Raw genomic sequence first — 15243 nt, 5'->3', positions numbered from 1 at the left:
CAATCATTCGCTCACTGTCAATACAGACAGTTGACATCTCATTTGTTTAGCCATGTTGTGTTGCTCATTTAAGCATTACACAGTCAGAGACATAACTTCTTTCTTAAATATTTGTGATGCATTTACCTTGGGGTACTTTTAATCTTGTGAGATACAGCTTTCAGAGGGCCCTGATCTGCATTACTGATAGGAGCATAAAGTAATTCACTGTTGTAAACTTGAAAATCAATAAGGAATTATCTTCAAGCATTTGTTCTTCTGAACACTACTGTCTTAATTCATCTTAACTGCAATCAGAATGGTATAATAATGGACCTCTGCTGTAAAGAGTCTCGCAGGTCGTGCTCTCATTGGCTATAGCTTAATCCCAGTGCAACTGTAGATCTTGTGGATCTAGGAAGTCAGTGGAAAACACGCTGGGGGCAGTAGAACTGAGGGGAGTGAGTCCAGATGAGGAGCTGGGCATTGTGATGTCTAGCCATTCCATATTGTCCAAATTTGTATCAGGAAGGTCAAGAGACAGACAAGAATTATTAGTGGTAAACTGTGGGTCGGATGTTTCCATGGGTGAATGAGAGTGATCTAAAATGCTGGAGTGATGAAGCAGATCATTCTGGAGGTCTTCAATTAAAGAAAATGACTCTCTATCCTCATTACTGCTTGTCAGTTGAGGAATTTCATTACCTGATGGTAAAGTTCCATCCAAGAGGGCTTCAAGTTGGTTTTCCAAACTTATAGACAAGCTGGTTGTTGGTTCTAAGGACACAGGAGGAGGGGCCATTTGGATTTGTGGTGGTGGGCGGGATATCACTGTATTCACTGGCATTGTAGTGATGTTGGCTGTTACTGGTCTCATTTTAGAAATGGGAGATGGTTCCTCCTTTATTGGAAGGGAAATCTCTGTAATTAAAAAAAAAACCCCACTATTGAATTCAGAAAAGATAATGACATATGTCCTTAGGCTCACAACTTCCACCCCTTTTTTGCCCACTTTGAGGTGCATCCACAGTGAACTCAATGGAGTAAGAGTCATTCTGTTATTCTGATAATACTAAAACTACATACATCAGACTATGTCAGGTACTCTGTGAACAACAAAGTATTTTAAAACACATTCCAGAGTTCTGCTTTCAGTAATACTTCAGCCAATTAGAGTATTTATACTGATGAAAAAATAAACCATTTTCTAAATGTTATCTTCACCTCCTTCATGTTTATAGTTCTTCTGACTAATTAGAATTATTGGGGAAGTAACACATTACCTCATTTAGAGGAGAGTACATGAACCAATTTTCAGTTCCATCCCTGTTTAGTAGTGTTGTTCACCTTGATGAATTAGAATCTAAGAGATCTACTGATGTGATTAGGATGCATTTATTCCTGTTTCTAGAATCTAAAACTACTCTTCTGTCAAGAAGTTCCATGTAAGAAAGTGGCAGTAACAATAAAAGGAAATAAAGCAAAAGTGAAGTTCCAATTAATTCTTATATGTGATTGGAGTCCAAAACCAAGATTAGACAGACCAGAATATGCAAATAAATCCCCTAGCACAGGTGATCTTTCTGCCAGCAAAAATATACCTGACAATATATTTTACACCAGTTTTCCAAGCAAAAGCCACATCCTTAAAACCTGTAGGAGCCTCTATTAAAATGTTTTCTTAGTAAGAACAAAGTATTACTGAACAGGCCACATCATTCTCTTGAAGTACGTTAACAGACTAAACATTTTTCAGTGTAGAACTCACTCACATAAGTGCAAGAGTCCTGAATGCTTTACTTCGCTTTTCATAAAGATGATAGGGAGATGTTTGCTTTTTTATTGCAACTTTGCAAATGTGGAGCAGTTGTTACCTTTTAGACCGAATAGGTTTAGTAATGTAATTTTGAAGCAAACATTTAAGCAAGCACACCACTGTTTCCTAAATCCTCTGTTTCAGAGGTAGAACTTCTTCCAACTACCCATGCAATATTTTAATAAAAGCACTGAAAGCATTTTTGTAATTTAGCTTGAGTTGTTCACTGCACAGGTCACTTATCTCAGTCTGTCAGTGTCTACTGCATTTTCTTCAGCTGACTTTGCAATTTCCTTTGAAAAAGAGAAAATACTTTGATGTTTAGAATATGGCTAAAATCTTGTAATAGCCTACGATCAGTCATTTCTGTCCTGGCATTCACTGCTGTCAAGATCCCTACATGACAGTAGTACAAAGCATTAAGTTAATTGAATTGCTTGGCACCAGAACATTTCCCAGTATTATAATGGCGGCTTAGTCTACAAAGCCCAATTATGCCCGAAAGCTTCCTTCTTTTACCGCAAAGCTACTGTGTATATTACTTGAGTTATTTCAGTTCCTTTCTGATAGCTCCCTTATTCTAACTGATATAGAAGGTTGTTGTTCACTAATGTCTCTTATCTAGTTCATACATTCTTTTCCCAGTAATGTACATTTGATGTTTAGAGTTTATAATACATGGTTATGTTTAATGAAATTTTAGTATCAACATGCTTTAACTCTTACTTTATTCTATATTCTGTGTAACTTCACCATACATTATATGGACTTGCTCAAGTTTTCCAATTTTGATAACGTATGTCCGTGCTAACTTAAGATTTTATTTTAATTGTTTGACTGCTGTGTGGATTATTGCAAAGGTCTGCCTGGGCTAATTTACAAGCAGAGAAGTTCCATAGCAGATTGACTGTATGTGTTTCGGTAAATGTTTTCTTTAACAGATAATTATTGCAAACTTTCAAAACCACTATTTTCCTCCAGGCTGGATAGCTTCTACCTCCTCTCCCTGGAAGAATTCTTTCATTTAATTCATTTGATTATAGCACTAAGATTTTATTATAAGGTTTTAAACCTCTGAATCACACAGATGTCAATTAGCTTACCTCCGCTCTTGATGAGAATATCAAAAAGATCATCCATCTGCTGACTGTGCGCACTGGAAATCTGTAGTGCATGAGAAAAGGGTTATTATTTTTCATGTAGTGTTTTTTCTTAAGCTGACTGATCCTAGCTTCTCTCAATAGTATAAAGTACTAACCTATGATCAAGACTAAAATTCTTCATATGAAACTGTCAATCTAGAAAACAGAGGAATAGTTTGGAGACACACTTGTAACCCCTGTGGTCAGTTTCAGTACAAAGGAATAGGGAAAAAATCTGAAAAGCAAGACAAAGATTTCATGAAGGCAACCCAGAAGAGAGGTGCAGAAAACTAGGGATAAGAAGGAGAATTATTAACTCTGTTTTGTACCAGGGTAAGTCAACTGCAGGACTTTGAGAGAAAGCAGTTCAGGGTGCACCCCCCAGAGATACCCCATGAATAGCCATCATGTAAGATGCATTTTGTTAAGGATGTTGGGGGATTTTTTCCATTGTAGATTCATGTCCTTTCATTTTTTAAAGGGGGAGAAGTTTTCATCAACTGTTTATCTGTTTGTTTTCAACAGCCATCTCCTGAATATCTGAACCTTAAGCAAAAGGTAACAAAATGCCCACAAACCCATTCTTTCAAAAACAGTCTAGGAAAAGTGGAGACTTTTATGATGGTCTCAAAATTCAAACAGTGTTTTAGAACATTGGTTATACTCTGGAGTTGGGAAGCAATTTGTCATCAGGAGATCGAGCTCCTGGAAAGAGGCCAGTGGGGGGGCACCTCACTAACTGGTAGTGAGAGTCACATAAGAAGACCTGTGTGCCTTCACTGTGAGGATGGCTCACACATGCCAAGAACGTCTGAAATGGCATTAGATACCCATGCTTCTGCCTGAGCATTTGCCACTGCAAAACCAGCAACCAGTACTAAGTCGCTACAAGGTTTTATCTTTTGGGATAGTTCTGAAACACATGAGGTTAGGGATGCTCCTAAGTTTTGTTTGCAACTCTCCTCCAATGTGAAGAGTATCATGGTAAACTGATAAAGCACTCCGTAGATTATTCATCAAGCTTACTAAAGCTAGGCTCTTTTCAAGCAAGCACCTATGTTCATGTATATGTATGTTTCCCTAAGTGTGTATAAACACACACATATTCTCAAGTTTACTCACTTGGGAAAATAATTAGTATATTTTCTCTCTTTGAAGTTTGTGTATCATACATCCTTGAAACAAGTCAGTTGAAGGCTAGTTATTGTTAAGTAGCAATAGCAGCATTATCCCAATTATATATATCACCAACTGGATACTGTAAGACTTATTTACATGTCTGTTGCTTTAATAAAAAGAATCATGAAACAGGAGTCCTGTATAAACAGGGTACGCTAGAAAATCGTAACACCAAACAAAAAACTAAAATAAGCAATGGCTTTGATAATTTTAAAGAAAAAAAAAATCATTTTAGTAGACTAAACAGGAGAAAATAACTACCTCACGGTGTGATGTCTGAATATTGCGGGTCTGTTTTATGGCCTCTTCATAACGAGGAGGATCTTTTGTCTTGGACACTGTGTTGTTGAAGAGGGATTGTTGAACAATATAAGGCTGGGCTTGAGATGGAGACCCAGGCTGTGTGAAATAACAAAATAATGACTAAACAATACATTTTAGTGAATTCAAGATGTGATGTATCAAGGTCTACAGATCATCCTAATTTGTTTTACTAATCTACATATTTACAAATAACAGTAGCATAGGTAATCAGAGGGATAAAATACTAGTTTATTTTTCTCACACATACATACATATATGCATTATTAAAATCCAGAAAAAATCTTTCCTCGAGTGAACTGCAATATGTACATAGTCATGTATTATTTAAGAATAATAATATAAAACTGAAGTTTATGGAACATTGTTAGGCCAACCTTACCTTATTAGGAGTAGCTGGTCCATTCTGCACAGAGGGGACCTGATTACCACCAGTGTGAATGTTAGAGTTTGATGTTTTATTAATAAAAGATTGTGAAGGAGTTGTAACTGGTGCAGTCTGATAGGAAAATACTGTATTTGATGTGGTAGGTGGAAAAACCTGTAAAGGATTAATATATCAGTCTTTGGTTGTGTTTTTTTTAAAAAATTAATAACATTGGGTAAATGACATTAATAAAGTTTAAGACTTCTTTTTTTTTTACATGCTTGCTTAAATTCCCTATTAAGGGAAGGTTACTTGTACTGATTTTTCCCTCCAGTGGACTAACTTGTAAATCTAGAACAATTACTCTTTGAAAGAAGCTTTGTGCCGTGACATGCTTTCGTTCATCACTCATCACTAAAAATATTTTCCTGTGATTTTCCAGGAAGCATGAGGAAAGTGTAATATAATTTTTCTGAAATACATTCTGAAGACTATGGAACAGTTTAATACTGTATGCACGATTTCTCCACCTAGTGGACAGTCAATAAACTGAACTTATTTCTGGCCTGATACAAACTCTGTCTGTATCCACACTTGTCCTATGCTGCCTGTTTTAAGACAGAATGGTTTGGTTTGTGCCATGTAAGTTGTAATTTCTTTTAACTGCAGATGTCTATGAGTAGTGAGGGAGAAGCAAAAGATACAACTGATGAACTTGGGTATCAACTGTAAATTTGGTTACTGGTAGATAAACTGTATTTCTTCAACTGACAGTCCATATGCTCATTGCAAATGCCTCCAAGCGGTATCCTACTTCTCATATTTTTAACTTAAAGGGAGACGAAGAGGAGCTATGAATGTATGAGTCCATAGGACTGTTCTTTTAAATGCTGTATCACTCCCAGATACCTTTATGACAAAGGTGTGACAAATCTGATTGGCGGTGGAGATAAAGCTAGGATAAGCTTTGTGGTGTACAGTCCGAATACCAAATTAAGTCTGCTGTGAGAGGGTTTAATACATTTTTTGTTAGCCATCTGGATCATCTGTGAGAAAACTGTTGTACTTCCCAGCTGTCTACCACTGAGATGAATGGCTGTGGAGATGTCTCCTTATTACCGAATGAATTGAACACAAGGGCCATGTGGTAGCTACCATGTGAAGAGACACCTCAAGTTTGGAGGAGAAAACAGAATAATCAGCTCGTTTGCATAAAAATCTGAGCTACCTGAGAAAGTCTAGATGAATTCAAAGGAAACCAGTTCTGGAAAACAATTATTTATGGAGATGATCACTATTATGAAGACCAGCTTCACTAAAAAGTGTTAAATTAGTACATAGCATTACTCACTCACAGTTCATTAGCTCAGTCTGCCTGCTGAAATACCCAAGCCTCATGAAATGCGAACAGCAGACAGGTAGATCTAATGCTGAATGCATTAGGACTATCCTGATCTATTGTATCCCATCAGAATTTTACACTTTGATGTAAAACCATGCAATTACATTGCCTGGTTTCCTATGTAAAAGATGGCAGTAGGTGTGCGAGAGAAACAGCTAGGGTAGGCAAGCTGTTCAGCTCCAGGATAGCCAGATGCAAACTAAAGTCTGCTGGGAACTATGTGGTCTCCATGACAACTGATCTTAATGGGGGAAAGACCAGAGGGTACAATTCTTGGTTATGTCCTGCAATCATTTCAAGGCACTTATAGACAGCAAAGGAAGCAAACTGCTAGTCTCTGGCACAAGTACGTGCTTCGGGATAACTGGAAAATTTCTATACGGGACCTGTCAAATTAACAAGGTAAGATTAGCCCCTCACCAAATCCCACAGGACCTGGATGAAATCTGCTTTTTTGGGTATATGTCAGTTTTGACTTCTGTAGGATAACGCCAATGTCCATGAAATTAAATGAGACTGAACAAGAAGCCTGAAGAGTGATGATGCTCATTTAGTTGTGTTCCCCTTTATTATCCAGCTGTCTAGAGAATGGCAGGGCGTAATCGTACATCTTCTAAGTAAATTCTTATCTGGAATAAGAGCCTTAGCAGAAGCAGATTAGAGGACACTGCACGGGTATAAGCTCCAAATCACATCCGAACATGGCTTTTATGATGTAGATATGTATAAACTGAAATACAAACTTTGAAGACTGAGATATTTCATAACAGTTACATAACATACTGTAAAAAATACCCTCTTCATCTTGAAACAGCAGTTGTTTCTGAATTATCCTTTCCTTGGGGCAGGCTGAAAAACCTTGTCGTCCTAAGTGATAGGAGCCTTAGAGTTGATAGCACTGAGAAGGATGCAATAAAGGTCCAAACCCAACCTCCGAGTTCTTAATAATAGAGGTCAGCCTGGAAGAGGCTCAAAGACTTTTCTTTTGTGATGACTGGTGCTGATGGCTTGATATCAGTTACTGTATAAACACAACTGGATTGGCACTCACAGCTGTGCATCCAGTGCTGATGAATACCTGTTTTGGAATGGGAAATTTCAGAGCTGATTGTTTTGGGTAGAAAGGAAGAGTAGGATCATTCCCTGCACTCCTCAGGAAGAGATGTTTCGTAGGTATGGTGGTATTGACTCACTGGAATTGCTACCCGCAGTATCTGAGTCCATAGCTTGCTTTGTAAGTAAGGATGAAATCAGCAAGGAAAGCAGAACTAAAAGGAACTCCTGTAAAACAATAGAATCTCTGTGGCCATAGGTAACAGCTTTCTCTTAAAAACTACCTACAAGAATCTTCCATTTTGAGACAGTGGCAAGTAAGAGAAACTGACTGCAGTACCTGATATACCACTTGTGCCAAGCATGAGAAAGAACATAGTAAGAGCGGTGCCATAAGAGTACCATTAAGAGAAAAAGTCTTTAGCCTTATGTATTTATTTGCAACTGAAAAATAAAAAGTCCTGCATGGACTAAAATTTTAGAAAGACGAGGAGTTACAAGCCCATTGTATCACACAGAAAAACATGGTACAGAGATGTTAGGTGCCTTGACCATTTATGAGACACATAAAAGATTATAAAAGCACTGCCTAGAATTAGATTACACAACTATTTATCTTAATGCTTATCGCTATCCACAAACCTTTCTGATTTGTTGGGTCTGACCAAGTGCATGCTGCGTGATGGCATTTTGTTTTGATTGTGGAGTATGCATCTGAGGTGCTGTCTGGACCAGGCTAGAGGAAGAAATAGGAGCAGGTATTTGTGATGGGGTCTGTATTCCAGCTTGTGATTGAGCCTAAAGGATGAAGATAAAATATTTGCATCATTTGTATCTCACAGTAAATTACACCATGTAAAAATCTATTGCACAGGTTATGCAGAATAGCAATAGCATGTATTCTGGGAAGGATGAGTGTGAACTGTGTGTAAGAGAAAAAATTTTTACTCTGTTTGGAACTGCTGAGTTCCCAGCTAAAAGGTGGTGTTTATTTTGCCAATAGAGTTTAAGAAAGATAAGACAAACTGGAGGGGTTCCAGTAGAGAGCAATGAAAATAATAAGAGATAGAGCATAACCAGTAAGAAAGAACTATAAGAACTGGGTTTGAGTAACCAGAAAGACAAAACTAATGAATCTAGAAAAGGGTTGTTTTTAAGAAGATCATAGTAGTTTTTCATGGCCACTGAAAGGCAAGAAGCTTGTCTAACCTCAGGAAAGACAACTTTAGCTGGTAGCTAGGAAAACTTTCTGCAATATCAGTGAAGTGAACTGAAACACCAGAACAAGCTGATTAAGGTTGTTACAGAATTCTAGTGGGGTTTTAGAACAATTTAGAAAAAGATCTCTCTGGGTGCATAGCTACCAGGAACAGCTCTTGCACTGTGAACTATGGGGCCCATCCCTATCAGAATTTTACAGCCTTCATAAGTATTTCTAAATGTGATAGCATACATGCTAGCACCAAAGCCTAGGCCCACAATGCCCCATCATCGAAGTACACGCTGGAGCTGAAAGAATACTTTGCTGGCACAGTAACTATGTGGGTGGCAGGAGATTACATCCATCTATGTCCCAACAGAGCCACTGGGAAGTACATGCTTAATTCTACCTTAGACCAACAGGTTAAACTCTTGCAGCTTCATTAGATTACTCTTACCGTTCTTTATTTACAACCTGTCTTGGTTTATGCTGTATTTATTCACTGTCATACTACCTATAATCAGCCTAGAAAACAGTATTTGTGTATTGTTTTCTTTTTATAACTCCACTGGAGTTTTACAACCTAGCATTCACATTTTTAAATATAATCAGCCATCACCACACACGGAAGTTCAAACACACGTTTTGCAAACAGGTAGACCTCAAAGTGAAGTACTGAGTTTGTGGCGCTCTATTACAATTTGGAGTTAACAAAATGGTGGTAGATGCTGATATAAATAAAAACCAGGTGTGCATGGAGGCAGTACATGGCAGACAATTACTTTTCAGGAAAGAGTATCTGGGAACAAAAGTGGCAAAGAAAGCAAGTACTAGAATAAGTTATAAAAAGATTGGCTCTGAAGTTTTCCTACTCTTCTCTCTAAAGTAGAAACAGGGTAAGCCTGATTTTTAAGTTTATCTTACAAGCAGCACATTTATCTATTCATACTAAATTATGCAAATAGTGCCATGCATTTTACATGATGAAAAACACCCTTACCTGCAGCTTTATATTTCCAACTGGTAGCTGCACTGCAGTGGTAGAATTCGGTCCCTGGATAGATAGTGGAAGGAGCAGCTGTGCAGTTCCTTGGGTAGTTAATAAAGCTTGAGGTTGGGCAACAACTGCAGTTTGCGGCTGCCTCTGTGGATTAACATAAAATTGAGAAATGGCATTCTGAGGTTCAGCTTTGGCCACGGGTATCTCCTGCTTGATAACAACTGCCTTTTTGGCAACTGGATTCTGGCCGCTAGTATATACTGATTGTCCTAAAGAATGACTAGCTACAGGTACAGATTGACTTGTATTAGAACAGTCAGTAAGAGCATTTTCATCTTTGACAGCAGCACTGAATTGCTTTTGTTCCAAAGCAGCTGAGTTACCAGAAGTCTGAGACTGTTGCTGTTGTCCCCGTTTTTCAACCTCCAGTTGCATTTTCAGTACTTCCACAAGTTTTTGCTCTTGTTCCAGTTTCCTTTTGAGCTCTTCAATCTGCTTTTCTTTTTCTTGAAGCTTGCGGTCCTTTTCTGCTACATCAAACTCCATGGTTGAGGTGCTTCCACTACTGCGATTCTGATTATCATCACTCATATTTGCTCTTAGTGGTGAAGTACTTAGGAACTGGGATGGCGACATCATAGTCATCATTTCTGTGAAAGTATCTGCCATACTAGTATCATCTGTGCTTAGACTAGATTGTTCTGAAGGAGAAGGAGATATAGGCAAAGGAGAGCTAATGTTTTCAGTATTTACTACTTTGCATCCAGGTCCGGTAGATGTTTTTTCTGGAGGAAAGCTGGATATCGTATTAGCCACTGGTTTATTTAGCGTTGCAACAGAAAATGCCACAGTCACTTCTCCAGTGTTACCTGTGGCCCCAGTAGAAGTGGTTACTGTAACAGAGCTAGTAGTGGCAACCCCATTGTTATTAAGATCTTGATAGGGTTTCAGACGCTCAATAAGATCTGTTTTTGTTCCAGACACTGGTAATCCCCTCAATTTCAACTCCATTTTAAGCTCTGCTACCTGAAATAAAATTAAACACGATAGTAAAAAATAATATATTAAAACTTATTTGTATACCTTCTACCTTATTAAATCTTAGTAAGAAAAATTGTTTTTCAACACATTTGCTAGTTATTACACTGGGTTCTGACAGCATGCATGATCCATGACCACATTTCCATGACCTGCTACTTACTGTTTAAGTGGCCAAAACCTTAGTAGTGTTCAGTTCTTGTACAATAAATAGTAGCAAAGTTAAGCTGTTTTTTCATAATATTCAAAATGAAAAAATGACCATACAGCTCCAATTCTGGACTAACAGCTTCTGAAGCAAACCTGTAGACGATGGCAGCAGTGCAGATAAAAGCATGCTAAACCTCTTTGTTACACCATCAAGACAGATCCATTTCTGAGAAGTTTTATCAGGTCAGTTGGATGATTCAATAGATCCAAACACAAAAGGCTCGCTCTGTCTAATTAGCAACTGAATAGTTACAGCTGTGTGCCCTCTCAGTTTCTTTTACACTTAAAAAGTATAAGCAGTCAAAAGTACTTGAATTTCTGATGGAAAAGTGTTCACAATTCTCCAATAAGCTTACAAAGTGAAGTGCAAATGTGCTGAGTGTAAATTAATTTTATGCTTCAAAATATCAGTTAAAAAAAGAACAGTCACAAAGAATGGTTTCTGTTTATGATATATATACACACCAAATCTAACTGTAGAGTGTCTGGGCTGTATGTGTATTAGAACCACCTCTAAAAGAATAAAAGGCAGTGACATCAGTAATACTTCAGTACTTCACCAGTCTAGAGTTAAATTACAGGTCTTCATGATTTGGAAATGATGAAAAGTCACAGCAGTCCATTTAATATCTCCAAGAACGACAGTAATTTTAGGTTAAATAACTGTCTACCTAACACTGATTATCAGCTGTTTCCCCCAGTTTGGTGTCCTCTGCATTTGCTTGAAAGTGCATTCCAATTTTTCTGTGTTTCAACAACGCATTTCTGAATTCTTAATCAGAACTGATTTAGATGATTCAGTGTTAAACCCACCACCAGCAGGTCTGCAAGTATGGCTTATGTTACTGTTACCACATTAGCAGGAATACTAATAAATTCTGCAGAAACTGCTTTAATCACTGCAAAGCACAATTTCAGATATTAACTTAAGCATCTTAAAAAGTTAATAGTTAATAAGTTAAAGTTTGAAAAGCTTATTTCAAACACTGTTGTTTGAATTGCATTACATTGTTTCAGATTAAAAGATTAGCTTTAACTGGTAACAATACATTACTGTCTTGATAATTTGACCTTCCGAAACTTCTTTTTTTTTTTACCTTTTCAAGTCTAAGAAAATACTCACACCCATCCCTCAGAAACCTTTTACTACCCTGGTAAAGAAGGGAGAAATGAATCAACTGCCCACTAGGTGTCCCTGTGCCTCTGCGCAGGTTTGGCACACTGGTGTAGTTGCTGTTGAAGGATCTGCATCTAAACCCCCACAAGCTTCTTCAGATTCATTTTCATTAGGTCCCTCACAGTATTAATTCCTGTTAATGCATTTCTGAAGGAAAAAAAAAATCCTATGCAATGCGTTAATATTACAGTTTCAACAGTTTGAACAGCTATTTATAACATCAAGAAACTTTTAGGAAATTTAGTGTTCATTTTCAGGTGATGTGTTGAACTGTGGCAAGATCTCTTATTTTCTGTTCTCTTTCACTAGCGTTATTTCTGTGTTGGTTTTATAGCAGGACCTCTCTGAATGTGTTGTTATTAGGGCATCTCTTAATTTATACTGCTTAACTAAACCTCTTCATTGACACACTACAATTGTCACATTACCGTTCCCGTGTTTAAATCTGCCTGGGCTAGAACTTCACATGAAGTACACCTCATAGTTTATCCAAGGTATGAAATTATGTACCTATATAATCTGTCTGAAATTCTTCTTCCTCTTCTAATTCTTTGGGAAAGAAATGTCATTTTTAGAACATACACACGTGAGGAGGCTAAATCATCATCATCATCATCATCAAATGGTTTGGGTTGGAAGGGACCTTAAAGCTCATCCACTTCCAACCCCTCTGCCATGGGCAGGGACACCTCCCACCAGACCAGGTTGCTCCATCCAGCCTGGCCTTGAGCACTGCCAGGGAGGGGGCAGCCACAGCCCCTCTGGGCAACCTGCTTTAGTGCCTCACCACCCTCACAGGGAAGAACTTCTTCCTAATATCTAATCTAAATCAACCCCCTCAGTCTGAAACCATTGCCCCTTGTCCTATCACCACACTCCCTGATAAAGTCCCTCCCCACCTTTCCTGCAGGCCCCCCTTTAAGCACTGGAAGGGTGCGAGAATGTCTCCCTGAAGCCTTCTCCTCTCCAGGCTGAACAACCCCAACTCTCTCAGCCTGTCCTCACAGGGGAGGTGCTCTGGACCCCGATCATCTTCATGGCCCTCCTCTGGACTCGCTTGAGCAGGTCCATGTCTTTCTTGTACTGGGGGCCCCAGAGCTGGACGCAGCCCTGCAGGTGGGGTCTCATCAGAGCAGAGCAGAGGGGCAGAATCCCCTCCCTCAACCTGCAGCCCAGGATGCAATTGGCTTTCTGGGCTGCGAGCGCACATTGCTGGCTCATACTCAGTTTTTCATCCACCAACACCCCCAAGTCCTTCTCTGCAGGGCTGCTCTCGATCCACTCATCCCCCAGCCTGTATCTGTGCTTGGGATTGCCCCGACCCATGTGCAGGACCTTGCCCTTGGCCTTGTTGAACTTCATGAGGTTTGCACAGGCCCACCTCTCCAGCCTGTCCAGGTCCCTCTGGATGGCCTCCCTTCCCTCCAGCGTGCTGACCGCACCTCACAGCTTGGTGTTGTTGGCAAACCTGCTGAGGGTGCACTCAATGCCACCGCCCATGCTGCCAACAGAGATTTTAAGTAGCCCCAGTCCCGACCCCTGGGGAACACCACTTGTCACTGGTCTCCAGTTGGGACATCGAGCAGTTGACCGCAACTCTAACAAATATTTAACTCCAGAAGAGTTGTATATGAAAACTTTGACAACCTTATTCTAAACAGTTATGAGAAAAGTACAGTTTTCATTAGTAAATAATATCCAGGCTTATTCTGGACAGTAGCAGTTTGCAGGTTATGACCTATAGCGATGCACAGGAATGGACAAATGCCTCTTATTTTTTACCTTCAAGTCATCCAAGCTTGAAGGCAGAGGTCCTGGTTTCCGGCTAGGAATATTACTATTCTGTCTCGGTGAGCTGGCAGCTGATGTTGGTGTACTGTTGTTCAAAGTATTCAGTGGCGTATTCCCGTTGCTACTCTGTTTGTCATTCAGTGGCCTTCAAGTGATAAGAAGAAGGGGGACAGTAATGTCAGTATTTTCAACCAAGAAGCTGCGATTCTGAATCTAGTGTCTATCAAGTTAATGAACAAATTTTTTTACAAATACGCATTTACCATAAAACATTACCATTAAACATTTTTAGTAAAACAGCACAGAGAAGAAAACATAACAGAGTACTATGTTGATATTTTATTCTCTCTTCAGTTAAGCATACTAATTTATGCTTCAGCATTTTTATTATTGTCATGGCATCCCTGAAGGATGCCATGGACTGCAGAATCAGTTTATACAAATTAATCGTCACCTAGGGCAACTAGTTAAATTTTTTGTTTGACATCAATAACCCGCTCCCCAATATTGAACTCTATGTATCAACCCTACATACATGTCCAATGTTCATATATAGTAAGGACCGGTGTGAAGGCAGTTTACTCTGAAGATGATGCTTTTTTATCAGCTGTAAGAAGAATCTCATACAAGGATTTCAAAATAACTGTAAAATTTTAAAAATGCCATCATTTACACTAGGTATCATAAGTCAGCTTTTTTATTTTGTTCAGCTGATTTACGAAGAAACATTTCTGAAATGTCAGTAAATGGAACATAAGAAGCGTGGGAAAGCAGGCAGAAACATCTCTAGTTCAAATGTTAGGATACATGTTAATTATAAATATAACCACAGATGGTATCTTTAACTTTTCTAGCCTCACTTGCTGAGGAAAAGTAACTAAGTGAAAACTCATTTAAAAAAAAACAGCACTTGAAAGTAATTTGAATTTAGAGTTGCGTGACTGTGGCATGTTACAGTGTAAGCACTTCTAGGAAAAGATCAGTCTTAGATGGTGAGAATGAAACTCCCCAGACAACCAGCTTCTCATTCTGCTATAGGATGCTGGCAACTCTCTGAAGATTTATTTTTCTGGCTGCTTCTACCTACAAATCAGAAAGTATACTTCTCACTGTTAAAAGTGCTAAAGATCAACACTGATGAGGAACTCATATAAGCATTATTGATAGGACTATCAACAACACACAAATTTTACCTAATTTAAAGTGACCGTGTCTTCTCTTCTGTAAACTACAAAAATGTGGTCTGTGAAATTGATGTAAAAAGACAGTCAAAACACAAAAATAGTACATGTCTTTGTAAAAGCCATCGTCTGTAAGCTTCTCTTCTGCTCTGCCTACCTATGTCATATTTGAGTGAAAATGGTGTCAGAACTTTCTTCCTTTCGTGTAAATGCTTTTGAGTTTCAAATACGCATCTGGTCGGAAAAAATGCATCTGACAGGTAGGAGGTTCTGTTTCCATGTTACACAAAAATAACTAGGACCACTTAAAGGCTTATCAGACTTCACAAGTATTTTAACAAGAGAACCACCTCATCACCTTGTCAAATGAGGCAAATAATACCCAC

The 15243-nt window shown here is 38.6% G+C and overlaps 1 protein-coding gene across 1 annotated transcript in view; it reads right to left on the bottom strand.

The window, feature by feature from the left end:
* Positions 1-334: 334 nt before the first annotated feature.
* The window catches only part of MRTFB (myocardin related transcription factor B), a 56324-nt gene continuing 41415 nt past the window's right edge, over positions 335-15243 (bottom strand). The window contains exons 9-15 of the mRNA XM_086472875.1: positions 13668-13821; positions 9461-10486; positions 7902-8057; positions 4820-4978; positions 4378-4515; positions 2899-2959; positions 335-900 (exon numbers count right to left, since the gene is read on the bottom strand). Of these exons, the coding sequence (XP_086329001.1) occupies positions 362-900; positions 2899-2959; positions 4378-4515; positions 4820-4978; positions 7902-8057; positions 9461-10486; positions 13668-13821 (2233 nt within the window). The 3' untranslated portion in view covers positions 335-361. The remainder of the gene's footprint in view (positions 901-2898; positions 2960-4377; positions 4516-4819; positions 4979-7901; positions 8058-9460; positions 10487-13667; positions 13822-15243) is intronic.

This window comes from Leptosomus discolor, chromosome 14 (genome assembly GCF_034619465.1).
Source record: "Leptosomus discolor isolate bLepDis1 chromosome 14, bLepDis1.hap2, whole genome shotgun sequence".
Lineage (NCBI taxonomy): Eukaryota > Metazoa > Chordata > Aves > Leptosomiformes > Leptosomidae > Leptosomus > Leptosomus discolor.
The sequence above is the reverse complement of the archived record's forward strand: the minus strand, read 5'-3'. Positions and strand labels throughout refer to the sequence as shown.